The following is a 26826-nucleotide window of genomic DNA, read 5'->3' on the forward strand; positions in this document are numbered from 1 at the left end:
AATAATATATATGCTATATGTGATATACACATAGTCATATGTATGTATATATGATCAAATAATAAACATATGACCCAAACAAGATTTACTTGGCAAAAATATATTTACTTAAAAGATTTACTACTAGAACACTGCTTTTTTTTTTTCTAAAAAAGAAGAAAGTTTATTTTTAATTAAAAGAATGTGGAAGAGGGATCCCTGGGTGGCTCAGTGGTTTAAAAACTGCCTTTGGCCCAGGGCGTGATCCCCGGGTCCTGGGATCGAGTCCCACATCAGGCTCCTTGCATGGACCCTGCTTCTCCCTCTGCCTGTGTCTCTGCTTCTCTCCCTGTCTCTATCATGAATAAATAAATAAAATCTTAAAAAGAAAAAAGAATGTGGAAGAGCTTTCCCAATCTTTTCTGGATAGCTTCAGTTATCTCCACCTAAAGTAAAATCATCTCTATGATGAATTGTATATAACTTTCATATTTAGCCTTTGTCTCCTTCTGTGGCAGACCTCTTTGCTAGTTTAAGAAGCATTTAGGAGGAAAGTGAAGAATATTGAATCCATGAGAAGTAGAAATGGGCATCGTGGTAAAACAGAAGAAAGTGTAATTTGACTTTAAGCTCTATTCTGTGAGTGTGGTGTAACATTTTCTGCCTGAAAATATGTATATATGCTAAACTATCGTATTTTGAATTTTTTACCTGTATTTGCTTAGATCGATCAAAATTTTATTTAGAATGAGTACACAGTTGTGTCAACAAGCAAACGTGAAAGGTGGACAAAACAGTAAAGAGACTTTACACCTCTAATTCAATACAGCCACCAACAATCCTCTCCTACCTCCAAGTGAGTCAGTTCTGCCTCAGTTTCAAATGAGCTCCTTCCATGGCTAAAAAAAGAGAATATAAAGGTCTAGGACCCACTGGGAAATGGTCCCTGAGTCATTAGAATTTGTCAGCTTCAAAATGCTCAGGAGGGCAGCCCGGGTGGCTCAGCGGTTCAGCCCAGGGCCTGATCCTGGAGACCCGGGATCGAGTCCCACTTTGGACTCCCTGCATGGAGCCTGCTTCTCCCTCTGCCTGGGTCTCTGCCCCCACCCCCCACCCCGTGTGTGTCTCTCATGCATAAATAAATAAAATCTTTAAAAAATAAATGCTCAGGAATACCTGGCTTTCTGTCCCAACAAAGATAGGTCAAGTTAACAGGTAAAAAGAAGAAACAGAGCGCATATAAGCAGATTGAAATCCTCGGCCAAGCCTCCCTGGCCGTTCCACTGGTAGGATTGATCTATCAGTAGTTTTCTTATTCATTCTGGTTTATGTGAATCGATATCTTGCTATTTCTCTGCCAGCCAAGCCCATTGTCAGCTCAAAGCCTTTGCAATGGCTTTTCCCTCTTTCTGTGATGTTTTTTTCTCCAGGCGTCGCATGTTTAGCTCTCTCATGTCACTGAGAACTCAGAATGGGACAGGCCGCAGGGGAGGCTTCCCGATCATACTACCCAAGCCAGCCACTGCTCAATCCCTGTCGAACACCTTAACTGGCTCGATATTTTATGAAGAGTATGTTTTTTTGTTGTTCACACCTCTCTTGAATTCTATTAGTTCTTTATTTGCTGTGTGTTTATTGTCTAGCATCTCCACTAAGTGAAGGACTCCATGTACTAGCTTCTCTGTATGCCTGTAGAAGTTTTGGGCAACTACTAGATTCTTTATGATACAGCAGGGTATTATATATGTGTATAAATATATATACATAAGTATATATATTTTATACAGAGACCAGAAAATTGTACAGATTTGGTATAAGATATATACAAATATATATATATATCAAAAATGTATATATGTATATATATATATAATTTCTTGTCCTACAAGAGGGAAAAACAGCATTATACCTTTGCTGAGTAAATATTTGTTGAGGATTTATTTAAGCCAAATTAGATGTCTAAAACAGATACTCTGTTTTATTGAGGTATAAATTCATTATAAATATATAATGAATTTTACATGTTTAAAATATATAGTTAGATAAGTTTTGAGATATGTCACAAATGTATGAAAACTTCACCACAGTCAAGAAAACAAATATACCCATCCAACCCTAAAATTTTCTCATGCCTTGTAACCCACTCTATGTTCTCACACAGTAGACAAATTCGCTGGGAAAGGCTTTATTAACTTTGCAACTGCGTGGGTGTTATTCCAAAGATGAAAAAATAAAGAGCTTATTTTTACCAACTGCCACTCTAATTTCTCTAATTAAGCATTATAAGCATAAATATATTCAGATATTGTTTCCTTTGCATATTTTCCACAAATATTCAACATCATGTCATTATCATCTTTTCTGTAGATGATACAGTAAATAGCAAATGTTATTTATAGCTATTCTTTTTTTATTTTTATTTTTTCTACTCTTTTTTAAATAGCTATTTCTAATCATCTTTTTGTCATAAACCCCAGTGAGCAAATGCATGTTTTATTTTATGAAAAATAAAAAATTAAAAATATAAATAAATAAATAAATAATAAATAAATAAATTAAAAATAAAAGGTAAAAAAAAAAATAAAAAATAAAAGGTAATTTATTAGGACTATTCTGAGAGTACTGGTATCTGGAGGCCAATGGGTTGATTAGGGCCAAATCTAGTATATCCTTATCTTCACTGATTACACGTGTAAATGTCCTATTTCTAAATAAAGTCACATTCACACATATCCACTATTTGGACTTCAGCTTATCTGGGAGGACACAACTCAATTGACAACAGTGATCACAGATGTTGTATGGAATACAAATATCCTGATTATCATTAAAAACATAAGCCTGTAAAATAAATAAATAAATACCCAACCTATAAACAAGTGTATTAAAAAAGAGAAAATGCCAATTAACATGCAAACAGCTTCCTTCATTTCTTTTTGCCCTTCACTGCCTGTGTTCCCTTGCAAACACAAGGCATTCTTCTTTTTCAACTTAAAGTTATTTTTGCAAATTTGTCCATGACAATTCCTACGCCGTCTATCAACCTCTTTGCCATTTATAATCCAAACATTATTATTTATTGTTTCAAATTTTTGTTTTATAGAATTTTAGAACTTGCTCCTTTATAGATGATCAAAGTGAGTCTCAAAACTTTCTATCTTGATCAAGGTCAACACGATAGTTAATGAAAGATCCAGAAATAGCATCTTGGTTTTTATTTATTTTATTTTCAGATTTCACTAATTTTATTTTTTTCCATTTTATTGCGATAAAATTGACGTATAACACCATATAAGCTTAAGGCGTAGGGTATAATGTCTTGACACATGTATATTACAAAATGATCACAACAGTAAGTTCAGTTAACATCCACAACCTCACATAATTACAATTTTTTTTTCCTTGTGATAATTTTTAGGATATACTCTCTTAGCAACTCTCAAATTTACCATACAGCGGCATTTACTGGAGTCGTGCTGTTGTATATTGCATCCCCAGTACTTATTTATCTTATAACTGGAAGTTTGTACCTTTTAACCAACTTCACGTATTCTCTACCCATATGCCTTGCCTCTGGTAACCACAAATCTGATCTTTTTTTTTTCTATGTTTTTTAGATTCCATATATAAGTGAGATCATACAGTACATGGCTTTATCTGCCTAACTTATTTTACTTAGCATGATGTCCTCAGGTCCATCCATGTTGTCACAAATGGCAGGATTTGCTTCTTTTTTAGGGCTCAATAGTATTCCATTGCATATATATGTGTTGTTAATATAATTGTAAATAATGCTGCAGTGAACATGAGAGTGTATATATATATATATATATATATATATATATATATATATATAACATTGTGATTTCATTTCCTGTGTATATATACCCAGAAGTGGAATTGTTAGGTCATATAGTAGTTCTCCCTTTATTTTTAATTATAATTAATTAATGAGACCGAGAGAGAGAGAGAGAGCTTGAGCAAGGAGGATAGAGAGAAGCAGGCTTCCCATGAGCAGGGAGCCTGATGTGGGGCTCGATCTCAGGGCCCTGGGATCACGACCCAAGCTGAAAGCAGATGCTTAACCAACTGAGCCACCCAGGTGCCCCTCCCTTTATTTTTTTAATTTATTTTTATTTTTTTTAATAAAATAATTTTTATTGGTATTCAATTTACCAACATACAGAATAACACCCAGTGCTCATCCCATCAGTGTCCCCCTCAGTGCCCGTCACCCACTCACTACCACCCCCTGCCCTCCTCCCCTTCCACCACCCCTAGTTCGTTTCCCAGAGTTAGGAGTCTTTATGTTCTGTCTCCCTTTCTGATATTTCACACACATTTCTTCTCCCTTCCCTTATATTCCCTTTCACTATTATTTATATTCCCCAAATGAATGAGAACATACATTGTTTGTCCTTCTCTGATTGACTTACTTCACTCAGCATAATACCCTCCAGTTCCAACCACGTTGAAGCAAATGGTGGGTATTTGTCGTTTCTAATGGCTGAGGAATATTCCATTGTATACATAGACCACATCTTCTTTATCCATCATCTTTCGATGGACACCGAGTCTCCTTCCACAGTTTGGCTACTGTGGACATTGCTGCTAGAAACATCGGGCTGCAGGTGTCCCGGCGTTTCATTGCATCTGTATCTTTGGGGTAAATCCCCAACAGTGCAATTGCTGGGTCATAGGGCAGATCTATTTTTACGTCTTTGAGGAACCTCCACACAGTTTTCCAGAGTGGCTGCGCCAGTTCACATTCCCACCAACAGTGCAGGAGGCTTCCCCTTTCTCCGCATCCTCTCCAACATTTGTGGTTTCCTGCCTTGTAAATTTTCCCCATTCTCACTGGTGTGAGGTGGGATCTCATCGTGGTTTTGATTTGTATTTCCCTGATGGCAAGTGATGCAGAGCATTTTCTCATGTGCGTGTTGGCCATGTCTATGTCTTCCTCTGTGAGATTTCTCTTCATGTCTTTTGCCCATTTCATGATTGGATTGTTTGTTTCTTTGGTGTTGATTTTAATAAGTTTTTTATAGATCTTGGAAACTAGCCCTTTATCTGATACGTCATTTGCAAATATCTTCTCCCATTCTGTAGGTTGTCTTTTAGTTTTGTTGACTGTATACTTTGCTGTGCAAAAGCTTCTTATCTTGATGAAGTCCCAATAGTAATTTTTGCTTTTGTTTCTTTTGCCTTCGTGGATGTATCTTGCAAGGTTACTGTGCCCGAGTTCAGAAAGGGTGTTGCCTGTGTTCTCCTCTAGGATTTTGATGGAATCTTGTCTCACATTTAGATCTTTCATCCATTTTGAGTTTATCTTTCTGTCTGGTGAAAGAGAGTGGTTTAGTTTCATTCTTCTGCATGTGGCTGTCCAATTTTCCCAGCACCATTTATTGAAGAGACTGTCTTTCTTCCAATGGATAGTCTTTCCTCCTATATCGAATATTAGTTGGCCATAAAGTTGAGGGTCCACTTCTGGGTTCTCTATTCTGTTCCATTGATCTGTGTGTCTGTTTTTGTGCCAGTACCACACTGTCTTGATGACCACAGCTTTGCAGTACAACCTGAAATCTGGCATTGTGATGCCCCCAGCTATGGTTTTCTTTTTTAAAATTCCCTTGGCTATTCAGGGTCTTTTCTGATTCCACACAAATCTTAAAATAATTTGTTCTAACTCTCTGAAGAAAGTCCATGGTATTTTGATAGGGATTGCATTAAACTTGTACATTGCCCTGGGTAACATTGACATTTTCACAATATTAATTCTGCCAATCCATGAGCATGGAATATTTTTCCATCTCTTTGTGTCTTCCTCAATTTCTTTTAGAAGTGTTCTATAGTTTTTAGGGTATAGATCCTTTACCTCTTTGGTGAGGTTTATTCCTAGGTATCTTATGCTTTTGGGTGCAATTGTAAATGGGATTGACTCCTTAATTTCTCTTTCTTCAGTCTCATTGTTAGTGTATAGAAATGCCATTGATTTCTGGGCATTGATTTTATATCCTGCCATGCTACCAAATTGCTGTATGAGTTCTAGCAATCTTGGGGTGGAGTCTTTTGGGTTTTCTATGTAGAGTATCATGTCATCGGTGAAGAGGGAGAGTTTGACTTCTTCTTTGCCAATTTGAATGCCTTTAATGTCTTTTTGTTGCCTGATTGCTGAGGCTAGGACTTCCAGTACTATGTTGAATAGCAGTGGTGAGAGTGGACATCCCTGTCTTGCTCCTGATCTTAGGGGAAAGGCTCCAAGTGCTTCCCCATTGAGAATGATATTTGCTCTTGGCTTTTCGTAGATGGCTTTTAAGATGTCGAGGAATGTTCCCTCTATCCCTACACTCTGAAGAGTTTTGATAAGAAATGGATGCTGTATTTTGTCAAATGCTTTCTCTGCATCTAATGAGAGGATCATATGGTTCTTGTTTTTTCTCTTGTTGATATGATGAATCACATTGATTGTTTTACGGGTGTTGAACCAGCCTTGTGTCCCAGGAATAAATCCTACTTGGTCGTGGTGAATAATTTTCTTAATGTGCTGTTGGATCCTATTGGCTAGTATCTTGTTGAGAATTTTTGCATCCATGTTCATCAGGGATATTGGTCTGTAATTCTTTTTGGTGGGGTCTTTGTCTGGTTTTGGAATTAAGGTGATGCTGGCCTCATAGAACGAATTTGGAAGTACTCCATCTCTTTCTATCTTTCCAAACAGCTTTAGGAGAATAGGTATGGTTTCTTCTTTAAACGTTTGAAAGAATTCCCCTGGGAAGCCATCTGGCCCTGGACTCTTGTGTCTTGGGAGGTTTTTGGTGACTGCTTCAATTTCCTCCCTGGTTATTGGCCTGTTCAGGTTTTCTATTTCTTCCTGTTCCAGTTTTGGTAGTTTGTGGCTTTCTAGGAATGCGTCCATTTCTTCTAGATTGCCTAATTTATTGGCGTATAGCTGTTCATAATATGTTTTTAAAATCGTTTGTATTTCCTTGGTGTTGGTAATGATCTCTCCTTTCTCACTCATGATTTTATTAATTTGAGTCTCCTCTCTCTTCTTTTTAATAAGGTTGGCTAATGGTTTATCTATCTTATTAATTCTTTCAAAGAACCAACTCCTGGTTCTGTTGATCTGTTCCACAGTTCTTCTGGTCTCGATTTCGTTGAGTTCTGCTTGAATTTTAATTAACTCTTCTTCTGCTGGGCGTGGGGTCCATCTGCTGTTTTTTCTCTAGCTCCTTTATGTGTAAGGTTAGCTTTTGTATTTGAGTTCTTTCCAGTTTTTGAATGGATGCTTGTATTGCGATGTATTTCCCCCTTAGGACTGCTTTTGCTGCATCCCAAAGATTTTGAACTGTTGTATCTTCATTCTTATTAGTTTCCATGAATCTTTTTAATTCTTCCTTAATTTCCTGGTTGACCCTTTCATCTTTTAGCAGGATGGTCCTTAACCTCCACGTGTTTGAGGTCCTTCCAAGCTTCTTGTTGTGATAGTTCTAATTTCAAGGCATTATGGTCTGAGAATATGCAGGGGACGATCCCAAACTTTTGGTATCGGTTCAGACCCGATTTGTGACCCAGTATGTGATCTATTCTGGAGAAAGTTCCATGTGCACTTGAGAAGAATGTGTATTCAGTTGAGTTTGGATGTAACATCTGTAGATATCTGTGAAATCCAACTGGTCCAGTGTATCATTTAAAGCTCTCGTTTCTTTGGAGATGTTGTGCTTAGAAGACCTATCGAGGGTAGAAAGAGCTAGATTGAAGTCACCAAGTATGAGTGTTTTATTATCTAAGTATTTCTTCACTATGGTTGTTAATTGGTTTAAATATTTGGCAGCTCCCATATTCGGGGCATATATATTCAGGATTGTTAATTCCTCTTGTTGGATAGATCCTTTAAGTATGAGATAGTGTCCCTCTTCATCTCTCACTACAGTCCTCAGGGTAAATTTTAGTTTATCTGATATAAGGATGGCTACCCCTGCTTTCTTTTGAGGACCATTTGAATGGTAAATGGTTCTACAACCTTTTATTTTCAGGCTGTAGGTGTCCTTCTGTCTAAAATGAGTCTCTTGTAGACAGCAAATAGATGGGTCCTGCTTTTTTATCCAGTCTGAAACCCTGCGCCTTTTGATGGGGTCATTAAGCCCGTTCACGTTCAGAGTTACTATTATGAGATATGAGTTTAGTGTCATCATGATATCTATTCAGTCCTTGTTTTTGTGGATTGTTCCACTGAACAACTTCTTAAAGGGGAATTTTAAGAGTCCCCCTTAAAATTTCTTGCAGAGCTGGTTTGGAGGTCACATATTCTTTCAGTTCCTGCCTGTCTTGGAAGCTCTTTATCTCTCCTTCCATTTTGAATGAGAGCCTTGCTGGATAAAGTATTCTTGGTTGCATGTTCTTCTCATTTAGGACCCTGAATATATCCTGCCAGCCCTTTCTGGCCTGCCAGGTCTCTGTGGAGAGGTCTACTGTTACACTAATACTCCTCCCCATAAAAGTCAGGGATTTCTTGTCTCTTGCTGCTTTAAGGATCTTCTATCTTTGGAATTTGCAAGCTTCACTATTAAATGTCGAGGTGTTGAACGTTTTTTATTGATTTTAGGGGGGGATCTCTCTATTTCCTGGATCTGAATGCCTGTTTCCCTTCCCAGATTAGGAAAGTTTTCAGCTAGGATTTGTTCAAATACATATTCTGGCCCTCTGTCCCTTTCGGCGCCCTCGGGAACCCCAATTAAACGTAGGTTTTTCTTCCTCAGGCTGTCGTTAATTTCCCTTAATCTAACCTCATGGTCTTTTAATTCTCTTTTTTCCTCCATTTCCCTCTTTGCTATCAACTTGTCTTCTATGTCACTCACTCGTTCTTCCACCTCGTTAACCCTCGTCATTAGGACTTCTAGTTTGGATTGCATCTCATTCAATTGATTTTTAATTTCTGCTTGATTGGATCTAAATTCTGCAGGCATGAAGTCTCTTGAGTCCTTTATGCTTTTTTCTAGAGCCACCAGTAGCTGTATAATAGTGCTTCTGAATTGGCTTTCTGACATTGAATTGTAATCCAGATTTTGTAACTGTATGGGAGAGAGGACTGTTTCTGATTCTTTCTTTTGAGGTGAGGTTTTCCTTCTAGTCATTTTGCTCAGTGCAGAATGGCCAAAAACAAGTTGTACTTGATAGAAGCGCGAACTCTTCTCACTGTAGTGTTCCAGCTGGTCTCTCTTTAAATCTCAGGCCGAATTCGTAGATTTTCAGGATGATTTGAAGGTTATCTAGGTAATATGGTGGAGACAGGTGATTTGGGGACCCTACTCTTCTGCCATCTTGCCCCTCCTTCCCCTTTATTTTTTTTTAAGAGTACTTCATACTATGTTCCTTAGTGGGTTTTCCAATTTACATTTCCACAAACAGTGCACAACAGTTCCTTTTTTTCTACATCTTTTCCACTGTTATCTCTTGTCTTTTTTGATGCCAGTCACTTCAAGAAGTCCAAGGGGATATTTCACTGTGGCTTTAATTTGCGTTTTCCTGATGATTAGTGGCTTTGAGCACCCTTTCTCATACCTCTTGGGCATTTGAATATCTTTTTTGGAAAAATCTATTCAGATCATCTGCCTATTTTTAAAATAGATTATTTGGGGGTTTAGGCTATTGAGTTGTATGTGTTCTTTATATATTTTGGTTATTAATCCCTTGTCAGGTATATAATTTGCAAATATAGTCTCCCATTCCATAGATTGTTTTGCTTTTTGCTGGTTGTTTCTTTTGCTGTGCAGAAGCTTTTCAGGTTGATGCAGTCTCACTTGTTTATTTTTTATTTTATTACTTTTGCTTAAGGTATTACATCCAAAATCATTGCTAAGACCCATGTCAAGAATTATTTTCCCTGTTTTCTTCTGAGAGTTTTATGGTTTCAGGTCTAACAGTTAAGTGTTTAATTTGAGTTAATTTTTGTGAGTGGCATAAGATAAGGGCCTAGTTTCATTCTTTTATGTGTGAATATCCAATTTTTCTAGCACAATTTATTGAAATGACCGTCTTTTCTCCCTTCTCAAGTATTACTTGATGTATATGCATCTAGGTTTCAAAAAGTAAGATTACTGTTTTTTCTACCACATGTTTGCTTTTGTTTTCCTCATGTATGGTTTTTGTTTAATTAAAATTTTAAAAATTGATTAAACAAATTATCAATTTTTTCTATCAAATATTTCTACCCAAATTTATCAATGGTTGTAGATAGAGAAAATACATCCAACAAATCTGAAAATTAATATTATAACTTTTAAGGCTATATCCAAGGACTTGTTTTGTTTTGTTTTTTAAAGATTTCATTTATTTGAGAGAGAGAGCATGATAGAGAGCCTGAAGGGTGGGGACAGAGGGAGAGAGAGGGAAAGAGAGAGGGAGACTCCACACTGAGCAGGGTGTCCGGTGCAGAGCTTGATCCCAGACCCTGGGACCATGACCTGAGCTGAAGGCAGATGTTTAACCAACTAAGTCACCAAGGTATCCTCAAAGGCCCATTTAAAATTATTTCTGCACCATCTCCAGATGACCTTGAAACACACATAAGGTTATTACCAACTAATTTATGATGAAGAGGGATTTCTGTCTCTATATATCAATATATCCCATATATACATATGCATGTGTAATTTGTTTCTTCTAGATTTAGAATGTTCCTTTCATAATGTGTCTGTGTGAGCCATTTTGCTGGAACTTACAAATTAATTCAGTCAAATGACATTTGTTTATTTCTTTTCTGATTTATTTTTTATCCAGTAGACTTGTTCATTGAAAAAAAAATTAAAAAACAAAATAAAAAAGAAACAAAAACAGAAAACCAAAAAAACTGAAATTGATTTTTCATGATTTACACAGGAAAAATATTGAAAAGATGTTGAGAAGTATACCACGTATAAAATGGAAAGGAAACACAAAGATAAGCAGCAGTCAGGGCCACAGTGAAAATCTAAATTAATACTCCAGATTTAGTTGTGTAGACACATTGGTGTGACCACAGTGAAAACGTGGACGCCACAGCTTAATTTTGCACTACCAGTACTAGACTCTGGGGACGGCCACCGCCACTGCAGTCTCCTCTGCCCTTGGACACCGGGAACCACTGGCTTCTGTGAACCCCACTGTCCCCATTTCTTTGCATCCTTAAATCAGTATTTAAAATCTGATTAGTTGAGCTTAGCTTACAAATTTGCAAACGAGCTCTAAGGGAGTCTGGTAAAATATATATCCGGACTTCACTTCTCCATGGGAAATGGTTTTTGCCTTCCCTAAGACTCAAAATGAGGAGTCCAGAGGCTAAGTGGTCAGTAAATCATCACTGCTCCCTCCTTTCCAAATATACTGAATTGTAGTAGCACAATGAAAACTCACATGACTTTGCCACAAGCCTGTGGCATAGATGATGGTTCATGGGGAATAAATAGTTACTGATTATTGGATCTGGAATTCAAAATTGTGATTATCTGACTACCAAGTATGTAAGTTTCATTCCATAATGAATCAGCATTTTAAGTATATTTTATCCTCTCTACAACCTAAATATCACGCACTCACTATCAATATTATTTTATAAGAGTTTATAAATGTGAATGTATGGTCATTTTATAGCATTGATTTTAACAATTGAGAATTTTGCTTTGTCACCTCATTATATAATTGTATTTTTACTAATTGCTCTTAAGTTTTGTCTCCTAACCAAAATAAAAGTCTCTTGGGGCAGGGTTATTTCCTGATGTTAAATATAAATATGAACCAATGTTACACATTGGATTGGATTCACTAATTTGACTTGACTGCCATTGAAATAGTGCAAAGATAGGCTTTTTAAGCTACTTTGAAATGTCAACCATGTTGACTGCTCTTCTTACCTCAGCTCTCATACATGTGACAGGATTGGATAATATGTAAAGTAATTGATCTAACCAATTCTTATCTTAGGGATACCGGGGTTGGCCGTTGAGGATATCCTCTGACACTTAAACTTACAGATATTTGGAGGACATACAACCAGAAATGTTTCTAAATAACAGTAGAGGCACATATAGGGCAGTGATTTGTGGAATTGTAAACTTAAGAAAAACTCCTTACAGAATGTTTTTTGCACGATAACTGAAAAAAATCAATCATATCATCATTAAAAAAGTGATGAAAATATTTGTCCATAGAAAATTCTGGAATTGCTGTTAAGTGATGAAAAATCTTAGCATTTTTGTGTGTGAACAACTCATCCAATGTGTCCTTTTAATCATCTCTCCAGATATAATGATGACTCCATTAATTAGCTTTTGGAACTCTAACAAAAAAATCAATTTGTAAATTAAGGATGACAGGCTTAAAAAGTCTCCTCAAGGGTTTTGTGGCTCTGTGGCTTATATTAATTTAAATAAAACTATATGAAACATCATAATTGTATTTTAAATTCCCTGCAAAAAGCCAAGGGATATAAATCACACAAAATATGCAATAAGTGAATGCCTTATAAAAATTTTTGCTTACATCTTACAAGAAGAAATTAATTTTACATTTCACTCAAAACATAATACATGCATAGCTAAAACATACTTTTTCATATGTGGGATCCAATTTATATTTTCTCTCTCTTTTTAACGGTTTTATTTATTTATTCATGAAAGACAGAGAGAGAGAGAGACAGAAGGAGAGAGAGAGACACACACAGAGGGAGAAGCAGGCTCCATGCAGCGGCCTGATATGGGACTCGATCCCAGACCCCAAGATCACAGCCTGAGTCAAAGGAAGACACTCAACTGCTGAGCCCCCAGATGTCCCTATATTTTCTCTTATTCTAACAATAATACTATGAGACACTCAGATAGGGTTTACTATGAATCAGATGCTCCCATAAACTCTTTTCATAAGTTGTTATGTTAATCTATTCTTGATTTTATTATGCTAGCTTATTAAACACATACATATACACTACTAAACTGATTTTATAATCTCACAGTCTACTCATGAGTCACATTCAAATAGTAGGAAACCAAGGGTACTTGAGTGGCTCAGTCAGTCAAGTGTCTACCCTTGATTTTGGCTCAGGTCATGATCTGAGTGTTGTGGGATCAAGGCCGATGTTGGGCTCCACTCTTAGTGGGGAGTCTTCTTGAGATTCTCTCCCTCTCCCTTTACCCCTCCCACTGCACTATATTGCTCTCAAATAAATGAATATTTTTTTAAAAAAGAAAACTATTGTAACAGTCTTACCAGATGATCACTGAACTTAGCAACATTAATTTGGAGTATGTGAGTTAGGTTTAAACAATTAAAAGGCCACTGAAGGAGAAAGATTTAAAGGAACCGACATTCCCTATCCCAAACTCCCATTATACTCAATGGATACATACCTCAGGAAATTACAATTAAATTAAAAGTCATCACAAGTTGCAAATTTGTGATGATTTTAAATTTTTCTGGGATACTGAACAAGAATGATAGAGGGTAGTTTCTGCTTAAAGAAAAATCTGTACGATTAAGAAAAGCATTGGCTAATGAAGACTTAGAGCAACAGATAGTATCAGGCATAAATTGCATATTCAAAGCCAATATATCTTTATGAGTGTGGAAATATGAAATTTTCCCAAATTACATTTGACTCGGTTTCCTTTTGTCTTCTTAGTTGAATTAAGAATTAAGATATTAATTTAAGATATTTATGGCCTTAAAGGCAAAATCACCACATATAAGTGGTGTTTTATCAGGATGAAAATATCCTGATATTTTTAAGAAGTCAACATATTGAATTTCAAATGCAGAAAGGTCTGAATTTGAATTTTTGTGGTTACCTCTCAAAACTCTTTGCCCTGTAAAGATACTTAAACTTTCTGGTCCTAATTCATCTTCTATGAGAAATAATGTATAATAGGATCTACCTTTTGGGTTGTTGCAAGGCCATTTATGAAAGACTGTGCCTTGATAGATCACATTGGTTATTATTATCACTACTCTTGCTTTCATTATAGTGGCAAGCAAGTATCTCTTGTTTAAATTCTAAGAAGTAATAGCTAATTAATAAAAATTAATATAGGAGCCTGAGTGGCTCAGTCAGTTGAGTGTAGGACTCTTGGTTTTTGCTCAAGTCATGATCTCAGGGTCATGAGATTGAGCCCTGTGTTGGGCTCTGTGCTCAACGTGGAGTCTGTTTGAGATTCGCTCTCCCTCACCCTTCTCCCATTCTCTCTCTCAAATAATCCTAAAAAAATAAAATAAAAATTAATAGATGATTAAGCCAATAACCAAAGCAGTCCAGAACCATGTCATCAAATAGTTAATACGAAGGTAATCTTATTATATAACCTCATTTAAAACAGCAACCCATATAAAGAATCTGAACCATGAATTCTTGGCAACTACAAGTTTCCACTTTTCAATACATCTTTTAAAAAGTTACTTAAGGGATCCCTGGGTTGCTCAGTGGTTTGGTGCCTGCCTTTGGCCCAGGGCGCGATCCTGGGGTCCCGGGATCGAGTCCCACATCGGGCTCCTTGCAGGGAGCCTGCTTCTCCCTCTGCCTGTGTCTCTGCCTCTCTCTCTCTCTCTCTCTCTCTCTGTGTGTGTGCCTACCATGAATAAATAAATAAATAAATAAATAAATCTTTAAAAAAATAAAAAATAAATAAAAAGTTAATACACATTACAAGATTATATTTGCATCATATTGCAGAATATATAGGGGCTTGTGGGTGAATATTTTCATTTATGCTTCATAACTTTTCTATTCTTATCTGTGCCCCACAAAGCTGACCTTCATCTACTGCTTTGACAGCAATTCTTGCCATCTCTCTCAGATTTGGTTTGATGAAGGACAGGCATCAGCAAATTTGAGCGAGTCAGAATAAATTAAGGCTGGGGTGGCTGCCTTCTTCTACTAAAGAACAGAGCCTCTCTTGGGTGGCTTTTACTTATAGTTGTAGCATCGTCCAAGTTCCAGGTCTTACTTCTTCCCCTTGCCTCTTCAGATCAAGACATGTGGAATTTCCATCATATGAGCTGTGGGACAATTAACTATATTTGCCCCCCCAACTCCCCAATTCATAAATACCCCCCTCATAAAGATTGTCTCAATTATCCTAAGAATACGATCTGTCTTTTGCTGGGACTCTGACTGATACCCTGAGACCCACCCCTCACAGTAAGTGCCACTAAAAAACTCAGAGCGAATCTTGCACTCCTTTTAAGCTTTTGTCTGTGGGTTCTGTTGTCCCTACTTTGTTTAGAAACATTCTATGCAATAGAAGTCAAAACGCATCTAACTTCAAGACTTTTCGGGTAACTGTCCTCTTGACTGCCCCCTTCACTTCATTGTTCCTTAGGCTGTAGATGATGGGGTTTAACATAGGAGTGATGACAGTGTAGGACAATGACACTAGCTTCTTGCTCTCTGGGGACTGGTTGGATTTGGGTCGCAGGTAGGTCAAGCTGGCTGTTCCATAGAAAAGGGATACCACAATGAGGTGTGATGAACAAGTGGAGAATGCCTTCTGACGACCGGTAGCAGAGGGCATCTTCAGGATGGTTATGATAATGCGGGTGTAGGAGACCAAAATGAGGGAAAAGGGAAACATGATAAACAGTAGTGTGGAAGCAAGTGCTTGCATTTCATACATGGTTGTATCTTGAGTGACTAGTTTCAGCACTGGGGGACCATCACAAAAAAAGTGGTCTATGGTATTTGGTCCACAGAAAGGAAGGGCCATCAACCAAGCTGTTTGTAGCATAGAGACAGGAACCCCAGACATCCAAGAGCCGACAGCCATCCATAAACATAGGGACCTATTCATTATGACTGAATAACGGAGAGGGTTACCAATGGCCACAAAGCGATCATATGCCATCATAGACAGGAGAAAACATTCGGAGCTGCCGAAGAAAAAGAAAAAGTACATCTGGATACCACAGCCCACAAAAGAGATGATCTTCCTTAGGGACACTAGATCCACCAGCATCTTCGGCACCATGACCAAGGTAAAACAGACTTCAAGAAGTGATAGGTTTCGGAGAAAGAAGTACATGGGTGTTTGAAGAGCAGGATCCACACTGGTAACTGTGATAATAAGGAAATTGCCCAACAAAGTGACTGTATAGATGATGAGGAACAAAATAAAGAGGGAAACTTGCATCTCAGGGTTATTTGTAAAACCGAGAAGAACAAATTCAGTGACTCTGGTGTGATTTTCACAAATCATATTTTAGAATCGTTTCCCTGTAAGAATAAAAGTATGTGCATCAAAAGATACCATTTAAATATAGAAACAACTTCAAAAATATCAATAAAGGCCATTAAGTGTGTCTCTGTGCTCATGTGTCTCACCATTCTATTTCTCTGAAACAGAAAGAATGTGTAAAATAAGATACAATTAAGGAAAAAATATTTTGCATGAATCTTACTAATGCTTATCACCTAGGTGCGGTTTTTGTCTGGTCAGTGGTCATAGCGTGCAGCTCATATTTTTCATCAGAGACATGCTATTATCATTAAGTAGAAGTAGCTTAGATAGGTCATCATTATGATAGAATCATCTACCACTTTTTAAAAAATATAAAGTAAGTCCAGGGTACAAAAAGATAAATTATGGGCTAGTTTTATTTTTCTAATCTTTTATAATATTAATGACACGTTTCTCCTGAATGGAGTGTGTTCCACATCATCATTCACTATGTACATACACATACACCTGCATATACATATATGAGATCAGTAAATAAACAGAAGTAAAAAATAAATATAACATATACTTTTGATTTTGCTGCTTTTCTGTAATCTTCATGGGACTGGTAATTTATGTGATTTAAAATTTTTTTATTTTATTTAAAATCAATTAACATTTAATGTATTATTAGTTTCAGAGGTAGAGTGATTCATCAGTTGTATGTGATTTTTTATATTGTCTCTTGAATCATAATTTGACTTCACTGGGCCCCTATTTCTTATTATGCACATAGTAGAGTCATATTATTCGAGTTGTGGGAAGCAGAATTATTTTGATGGATGGGAATGGAAATGAGTGTTGGAAGGAAGACTTCTGTATTGAACGTCATAATCACTGAGTAGTAAAAAAACACCATATTCTGACTGAATATGGTATTCAATAGAGAAGTCCTCCTTCCAACACTCATTTCAGTCCTCATCCGTCAAAACAGTCCTGCCTCCCACTGAGCTGTGACTTTGATCAATCATCATTTACCAAGTAATGATGGAGTGCAGGATGTTGGACATGGTTCAGCAAAAGACCACAAGGGAAAGCAAAATAGAGTTTATTACTCGCTGGATGTGGAGGAGAACACAGCCCACTCAAGACCACATGGGGAAGTCAACACTCAGGGCAGGCAGAGGGACTGGAACAGGTGCTGACGGCACATGCTTTTATTAGGGCTCAAGGGTGGAGTACTTCGGAGTTCCCTGGCTGATGCCAGATTGGTCAATTTAAGCCAAAAAGAACAGGATTTCTATATGCTTCCCAGTAGTTTTAGCTAAGGGTGTAGAAGAAGGACCTGGAAGATAAGGGAGCCTATTATTCATCACAAGGCCCATGGGGGGTGGTGTTTGTAGCCAGAACTTACATTTACTTATGACTCTGTGGGCTGTTGTCCAGGATGTACACTTGAAGGAAGGGTTAATGTCGGCTCAAGGTCCCTCAGGCATCGTGGCGACCCCAGATGGATGCCAAGTCAGCAGCTTTATGAAGTGGTTTAGCCGAACTCTCAACAGTGGTCAATCACTTCCAAAACTGCATGGTCAGAAGTGAGACTCAGTCACTATTGTATGTCCACTAAAAATCTAGTTGTCAAAGTACCGACTCAATTATTTTGAACTCAAGCGTTATATCTTATTTAGAGTAAAATATTTTGGCTGAAAGAAGAATTATAAAAATACTTTCTGTAAAAATTTTACTTGGCAATAGCATATCAAACATTAGTTATCCCAAAAAACAGTTATTCATGATGCTACATGGAAGCTGAGATGAGCAATGTTTCTTTTTTTTTCCCAAATATTGGAGTTAGGTGAATATTGGACCTATTAGTTCACAATACATATTTCAAGTTTAATGTAGAAGAAAGTTTAACTACTTCATTTTAGAGTAAAATTGTCTTTAAAATGGGTTTCCCCTCCCTGAGTAAGGTGTGGGGAACTCAGAGCCTATAGGTCCATTCTGAAACAAGTAGCTCAATCAAAGAATTCTGTTTTAATTCCACCCCAAACATATGTACCTTTGATAGTATCTCACCTGCGTTTTTTGCTTTCTGTAAGTTCTGGGCCAATTCCTCAATAGCATAAGGAAAGGAGCTCTGGTGACCCGACAGCTATCCATTCCTCTAGAAGTCCCAGGACAATAGGTAACAGATGTTACAGTGACTGTGCCCATTACTCTCTCACCATAATTGCAAAACCTACTTCAATACCATGCTCATCCTCAGTAATAGCAACAACATTATTGCTGGCACATTTAGCAAAACTAAAAAAAACTTGTATTACCATGCTTACCAGTATTTTGCAACAACTCTAAACTTGTTATGGCTCTAAAAATACTCCACTTTTTTGTCTTGAGAAAAAAAAAGAATATGAGTTGATGAAGGTATCACTATTTCATGATATTCATTCATTTATATTTATTATGTTACGATATTTAGTGTAAGCCTAAAGGGCCCACACCATCACTGTCTCTCAGAATTCTAATACGGATACGGCAGAGAGCAAGGCTAGATTGGCTAAACTTTGAGAGGTCAGGGTCTACAGTGTACCATTCATGGTCTCTAATATAAAATATGAACAAGGCTGTCCAAGAAAATTGTCAGTTTCTTGATTTCTTGATAATTAATGTACACTTTTCACCTTGCCTGGGCACATTACATTGCATATATCCTCTTAAAAAAAAAGATCCATCAGCAATGATTTCAGTCACTACCCCCGATTTATATGAATATCTGTTTTCTTTAATTTGCAAACAGTGACTGAGTTGCCATTATTACTATGTAGCTCTAGAGAATATACTATTTTACTTGTTGCATGGCATTTTGATAATTTAATGCCATTTCCTTATGTCTACTAATGTAGTTGGCTCTGTCTAATGAGGCTAAAGAGCTGCTTCACTTACTAAGCAGGTCAACCTTAAGTGTTTCTGAAGAAATAGTCTTTACCTTTCCTTCTGGCCAGCTTTCTCACAAATACATGTTTTCTTTTTTAAAAAAAAGTTAATTACGATTCAATGCAATTACATCATCAATATTTGGAATACAAGCCAACACTCTTATTGTTATTAAATTTCTCTAACTGGAACAGGGCAACACAAAATAAATCTGTAAACTGGAGAACAAATGAACCCAGTATCAGTATTGAAATACTTTATATGGTTCTAATCCACAGCATTCCTTCAGTACACAACTCTCATTTTTCCCTTAATACTCTTTTCTTGGGCAGCCCGGGGGGCTCAGTGATTTAGCGCTGCCTTCAGCCCAGGGCGTGACCCCAGGGTCCCAGGATCAAGTCCCACGTCGGGCTCTCTGCATGGAGCCTGCTTCTCCCTCTGCCTGGGTCTCTGCCTCTCTCTCTGTCTTTCATGAATAAATAAATAAAAACTGTAAAAAAAAAAAATACTCTTTTCTTTAGCATTCTATAGCCGAGAGAAAACAAAGGCCCGATTACTTTTTGTTTTCTTTACTTTAATAAAGCATAAACTCACTCCTTTTTCCAAAAATAAAGTCCCATATTTACTTTTCTTAAAATGTTTTTATTACACACAGATATCCAGAAAAACTAGCTTTTTTTCTTAAAAATTGGGAATGAAATAAGCCATAAAGAATATTGTGATGTATCTTACCAAATAAAACCCCATATTTCTTCTTTAACTAGAAACAATGATATTTTTAAAGATAAGTAATTCTGTTGACTAGTTCAAATCTTCAGAATTCAGCAAATACGAGAGTGCCAGGGTGGCTCAGTCAGTTAAGTATCTGCCTTCAGCTTAGGTCACGATCTCGGGGTCCTGGGATTGAGCCCCATGTAGGGATCTGTTCAAAAGGGAGTCTGCTTCTCTCTCTCTCTCTCTCTCTCTCTCTCTCGTAAATAAATAAAATCTTTAAGAAAATTAAGCAATTACCTTAGGCAGACTAACCTACTTTGCATTGGCACTAAATGGTTGATATATTTTAGTGGTAATATTTAAAATGTGACTGGCCTTGGGGAAATGATCCCAGGGACATTTGAAGGAACTACTGTTAATTAAACAATCCTTTTATCTCATAGGGGAGAATACAGAATTTTCATGGAACTGTTTATATTTTCCTTATGTTATAATGACTGCAATTCAATATGTATTTCTCAATAATAGAAAATTTGTGGTGGGTCTGTTGAGCACACTGGTCAAATCCCTCAGGATTATAATTATTAATATGCCAAGACTATGTGAGGAACAGGATTTTAATTTTCCCCATAAGATTTTTGTATTTTTTGTGGAATAGATTTTGGTCCAATACTGATAAAAGATATTTATACCATGTCCTTAAAACTTGCATACTTTTTAAATTTCAATTTTTATTTCATTTTTAAATCTTATTTTAAACATAAATTTTCCTAATAATCTTTTTCAAATGATTAAACACATCAAGTGAAGCTAATAATCAGCATGTATTTTATTGTCTTAAATTCTAAATAGCTTAGCTGTTAAAAACATAGTTTGGCTGTTGGTTTATTTTAATAGAAGAACATTGTAAACAGTACCAAGATTCACATACTGTTCCATGGAAGCAGTAGCTTGTAGTCTCTAACATGGTTAATGCCATAAGGAAGTAAGTAAGTCTTCTTCTTTTTTTTCAATACCAGGAATGTTTTATCCTTAGAATTTCTAAGACTTCATTATCAATATGAAATATTTATTAAACATTTTTTTTTAGTTTCAGGGATAGAATTTAGTGATTCATCAGTTGCATATAACACCCAGTGCTCATTACATCAAGTACCTCCTTAAAGCCCATCACCCAGTCACCCCGTCCTCCATCCACCTCCCCTCCAACAACCTACAGTTTGTTTCCTATAGGGAAGAATCTATTATGGTCTCTCTCCCTCTCTGATTTTGTCTTATTTTATTTTTCTTTCCCTTCTCCTATGTTCATTTGTTTTTTTTTTCTTAAATTCCACATATGACTGAAATCATATGATATTTGTCTTGTATTTGATCTATCTTAATTCATACCTGTACCAAATAAGTAACCATGCATCATATAAAGGATATAGTTAGAAGTTGGCTAAGAAAATCAGTGGAAAATGGTGCATTACTAAATTTATGCATCAGGCTTTTGTTGGTTTTTTTTTTAATGTTATTTATTTATTTAGTTTTAAATTTAATTTTATTTAAATTCAATTTGCCAAATATAGTATAACACCCAGTGCTCATCTCATCACATGCCCTCCTTAATGCCCATTACTCAGTTACCCTATCCTCCCACCTACCTCCCCTTCTGCAACCCTTTGTTTCCCAGAGTTAGGAGTCTCTCATGGTTTGTCTTCCTCTCTAATTTTTCCCACTTAGTTTCCCCCTTCTTTTATCATCCCTTTCACTATTTCTTATATTCCACATACAAGTGAAACCATATCTGATTGTTGTCTTTCTATGATTGACTTACTTCACTCAGCATAATACCCTCCAGTTCCATCCACATCAATGTAAATGGTAGGTATTCATTCTTTCTGATGGGTGAATAATATTCCATTGTATAAATAGACCACATCTTATTATATTTAATGATTTATTTATTTATTTGAGAGACAGAGAGGGAGAGAAAAAGGGAGGGGCATCATGCTGAGCATGACCCTGAGATCATGACCTGAGCCAAAGTCAAGAATTGGATGCTTAACCCACTTAACCCACTTAACTCACTTTATTTTTTATTTTTTTGCCATTATACTCTTTATTAGTCTGGGTAGATTGCTCTCCACTTGCTCTCACTCCTCCCAAACATACTTACCATACTTCCAATACTCTATTTATCACCATTCTCAATTTTATGTTCAAGATATATTTGTTGAAACCATACTAAATTACCATAGCTTTCGTAACTGGGAAGAACTATGAAATAAATGCTGACGTCTGAGTGCCTACTCTATGCTAAGCATGGTTTTTGGCATTTCACACACATTAACATAATTATCAAGACAAACGTAACAGGTATTTGCCTACCTTAGTAGATGGGGAGACAGAGACAGAGAGAATGAGTAACATGCCCTAGTTCTATGTTTGAATCCTGGGCTTGAGCCGCCCAGGAGCCCCTCTTTAAAAATAAATAAATAAATAAATAAATAAATAAATAAATAAATAAATATTTTATAAGATCTCAATAAGAAAACTGAAAATCAGCTTGTCCAACCATATGGTGAATTTCAATGGAATTATTTCTAAATTATCTGTTCCTAAATGAGTAACACTGTCTCAACACAAACAAAATTCAGGTAAAATACACTATGTAGGGTCATCGTATGTGTCCAAATGCCACTCTACAATAGTTTAACTTCTTACCAATTTTTTAAAGTCACATTGTACACTGCATTCCCTGAGTATATACTACTGCCATCTTGTGGATAGTTCATCATACTATTTTGACCAAAATTTTTCCAGTAATTTGCCTGAAAACAAATCAATGTTTTTTTCCTATAGATTTTTTTGTTCACCTATGAAGCGGCAGGCACTGTGCTAAGTAACAGTTTGAAAGTTAAACAGAGATTCCCATTTCAAAAAATTACATAGTAATTCTCATTTGATGAAATTCATTTTGAAAGTGTGAAGAATGAAGATATGTGAACAAGAAAGAGTGTCTAGTACCTCTTAAATAAAGTTAAAATATGACCTTACTTTTGTCTAGGATTTGATACATAGATTTCAATTTCAAGGACGCTTGGGTGGCTCAGCGGTTGACTGCCTTTGGCTCAGGGTGTGATCCTGGAGACACGGGATCGAGTCCCACATCAGGCTCCCTGCATGGAGCCTGCTTCTCCCTCTGCCTGTGTCTCTGCCTCTCTCTGTGTGTCTCTAATAAATAAATAAATAAATAAATAAATAAATAAATAAATAAAACCTTTAAAAAAAGATTTTGATTTCAGATTTTAATGTATGACTCAATTCAGAGAATATCAAGCTCTTAGAAGACGACAAACACAAACTCATCTAAAAGTGCTGTGTAAATTTGAAACTTATGTAAACACTAAAGGTGTGTAAAATACTATTTGTGTCCTTTAAACTGAGGAATATATCTTTTACTTTTTTTTAAAAAATTTGAGTATAGTTGACATACAAGCTTTATTTTTTTAAGTAAACTCCTCCCAACCTGGGATTTGAACTCATGAACCTGTCACGAGTAGTAAGAGTAGCATTCCAAGAGTCATTTCTAAGGATTCGCATGATTAGATTGAGCTAACTCAGATTGCTCGGAATAATCTCTCCACCTTAAAGTCCCTAGCATTTTTATACCTACAAAATGACTTTTTTCCATATAAGGTGACATATTCACAGATTTTGAGTATTAGAGTATGGACATCTTTGGGGAGCCATTATTCTTCCTGACATATTGATTTGTCAAAAAGTAATCCAGAATTCATAAAATTTCTAATTAAAGTGCATTGAGAATTATTTTTAATAACATCAAAAAATAATGACTTAACTATTCATCCCTAGAATCAAAAAGAAAACTAGCAAATTAAATCAAATGAAAACAGAAGGAAATAACCTACAAAGAAAACATCAGAGATTAATGAAACAAAATATATGTACAGAGGACCGTATTAGTGGAGCCAACAACGATTCTTGGAAAAGAATTAAAATTTGGTAGTACTCTGTCAAGATATACTCAGAAAATAAACTGAATAATATTCTAAAAAGCATAATGAATAATACATTACAAAAATAAATAATGAATAATACATTACAAAAATAAATAATAAATAAGTGGTATCTCCCTTCAGGTAATCCAGTAAAAGAAGAATAAACATCAAATAAACATAACAATGTAGATGAATAAAATTTTAAAACCCTAAGGAAAAAAATATAATTTTCTGAGGCTGATTCCAGAAGAAATAGATAACTGGTCCAGACAAACAATTTTTAAAGAATGAATCAGGTGGTTCAGTCAGTTAAGCATTTGCCTTCGGCTTGAGTCATGACCCCAGGGTCCTGGAATCAAGCCCGGTGCTGGGCTCCCGGCTCGGTAGGGAGGTGTTTCTCCCTCTCCTTCTGCTCCTCCCTTCCAGTGCTCGGTCTCTCTCTCTCTGTCTCTCTTTAAATAAATAAATAAATAAATAAATAAATAAATAAACAAACAAACAAACAAACAAATAATAAATCTTCAAGAAAAAAAAAATGAATCAGTAGTCTAAAGACTTCCCCTTCAAATTATAGAACCAGATGTCTTCACCAGAAAATTCTACCAAACAATTGAAAACAAATACATACACACAATCAAGTCTTTCACAAACTGTTTTTGTGTGTAAGTAACAGAAGAGATGTTAATATTCCAAAATTATTGTATAATCGAATCACTATTGACACCTAATTGCAATAAATTCTCTAGTAGGAAGGGATATTACCAATTTTATTACTGAACATCAGTGTAAAAACCCCAAATTAGGTGTCAGGAGAAATAATTCAGTAATGCATGAAAATGATGACATATAGTGATCAAATTTGACATTAGAAAACCAGTCAATATAATTTACCATTTTAAGAGATAAAAACAGAAAATCACGTGATCTTTTTGTTAGGTGAATACAAAGAGTTTGACTATTTCACAGTCATTCTTTATAAAAACTCTCAGCAATCTATTGATTATAATTCTCTATTACCATGTCGCAAATTAACTCAATATTTACAACAATAATAAAATTGATTACTTCACAGTTCCCATGGTTTTTGAATTTCAGTTTATCTGAGAGCTTTTGGCTCAGAGCCATTCATTAGGTTGCACTCAGATATGCACTCAGATACCTCGCTGGTATGTGGGATCTCAGGAAACTGAGCTCAAGGAAACAGAGTAGCCTGGTGGTTGCCAGGGGCAGAGGCAGAGCTGGGTGGGGAGGGAAGGCGTTAGTCAAAGGGTGTGAGCTTCCAGGTATAAGGTGAATAAGTTCTGGAGACCTAAAGGCGACTATAGCTAACAATAAGTAGAAAGTTGCTGAGAGTAGATATTTATTTATTTATTTATTTATTTATTTATTTATTTATTTATTATTTATTGGAGTTCAATTTGCCAACCTGACCAGGCCAATAACCAGGGAGGAAATGGAAGCAGTCATCAAAAACCTCCCAAGACACCAAAGTCCAGGGCCAGATGGCTTCCTTGGGGAATTCTATCAAACGTTTAAAGAAGAAACCATATTCTACTAAAGCTGTTCGGAAAGAGAGAAAGAGATGGAATACTTGCCAACTCGTTCTATGAGGCCAGCGTCACCTTAATTCCAAAACCAGACAAAGACTCTGCCAAAAAGGAGAATTACAGACCAATATCCCTGAGGAACATGGATGCAAACATTCTCAACAAGTTGCTGAGAGTAGATCTTAAATGTTTTCGCCGCATGCACACAAAAATGGTAACGGAGTGTGTGACGGAGGTGTTCACTGACCCTGTAGTCATCATCTCACAAGCTACGCGTGTATCAAGTCATCACACTGCACACCCTTTATTTGTACGATGTATGTCCGTTATGTGTCAGGAAAGCTGGAAAAAAGTTACAGGCGAAGACTGCAGCCCTCTGAAGACTAGGCTGGGGCTGGTCCTAGTCTGATGCCTCCTGATGCTGACACACATCGCCGCCCCGTTGGTCCCACTGTTGGCAGCTTCGCCATGTGAATCTCCCCATGGGGCTGCTTGGAGTTCTCGGGGCACGTTGGCTGTGGGAACAGTGATTCTAAAGAGCACGGTGCAGGGCTCCTGGGGGCTCAGCGGTTGAGCATCTGCCTTTGGCTCAGGCCCTGATCCCCGGGTCCCAGGGTCGAGTCCCACATCGGGCTCCCTGCATGGAGCCCCCTTCTCCCTCTGCCTGTGTCTCTGCCTCTCTCTGTATCTCATGAATAAATAAATAAAATCTAAAAAAAAAAAAGAACAAGGCACAAGACCCAATATCTTCTTTTTAATTTTTGTATTTTTTAAAAAGAGCTTTTTTATGGAGGAATATTTGACAATTAAGAATTGTATATGTTTAAGGTGTACGATTTGATATGCATATACATTGTGAAATAATTACCATATTCGAACTAATTAACATATCCATCCCTTTTTTTATTGCAAACTTGTAGATCATGCCATTTCTGCCTTGTAAGAAGGAGCTACGTGAAAAAAAAAAAAAAAAGAAGGAGCTACGTGATGACTGAACAGCATGAGATGAGAATTATTGGGGGCTATTTTGGAGGCGGATTACTATAAAAGGCATCTTTCTAAATCCAAGAAAGTGTATCTACATTAAAAAATACAAAACTAAACTAAAGCAATCATAGGCTTTAAGGGAAACTCTGGAATTTTTTTCTGTGTGATGCAATAATGTAAGTTTAAAAACACCAAAAGCTAAGAAGGCTAGAAAGAATGAAAAATGGATACTATATCTGCAGAAAATAGTATAATTCTAGCTACTTTGTTTTTTCATTATTTATCTCTCCATTGATCACTGTACTTTGCTCTACTGCACTTTGCAGATACTGCATTATTTTTATTTTTTTTTTTAGAGCGAGTGAGCAGGAAGCAGGGACAGGGAGAGAGAAAACGTTAAACAGGCTTCATACGCAGCATGCAGCCTGATGCGGGGCTCAGCCCCACAACCCTGAGATCATGATCGGAGCCAAAATC

At 36.5% G+C, this 26826-nt stretch overlaps 2 protein-coding genes across 5 annotated transcripts in view; both read right to left on the minus strand.

Moving 5' to 3' along the window:
• The window catches only part of LOC144296683 (olfactory receptor 6C4-like), a 69328-nt gene that overhangs the window by 4463 nt on the left and 38039 nt on the right, over positions 1 to 26826 (minus strand). For 2 of the 4 annotated variants that reach the window (XM_077869718.1, XM_077869722.1), the window contains exons 2-3: positions 18494 to 18551; positions 17572 to 17738 (exon numbers count right to left, since the gene is read on the minus strand). The gene's annotated coding sequence lies outside the window, so the exon portion shown is untranslated. The remainder of the gene's footprint in view (positions 1 to 17571; positions 17739 to 18493; positions 18552 to 26826) is intronic. The other 2 variants (XM_077869720.1, XM_077869719.1) reach the window with 1 other exon arrangement.
• LOC144297533 (olfactory receptor 10A7) lies at positions 15249 to 16196 on the minus strand. The gene has a single exon (XM_077871812.1). It carries the CDS (start codon positions 16194 to 16196, stop codon positions 15249 to 15251), a length of 948 nt encoding a protein of 315 aa, XP_077727938.1.

Source organism: Canis aureus, chromosome 25 (assembly GCF_053574225.1).
Source record: "Canis aureus isolate CA01 chromosome 25, VMU_Caureus_v.1.0, whole genome shotgun sequence".
Classification (NCBI taxonomy): Eukaryota; Metazoa; Chordata; class Mammalia; order Carnivora; family Canidae; genus Canis; species Canis aureus.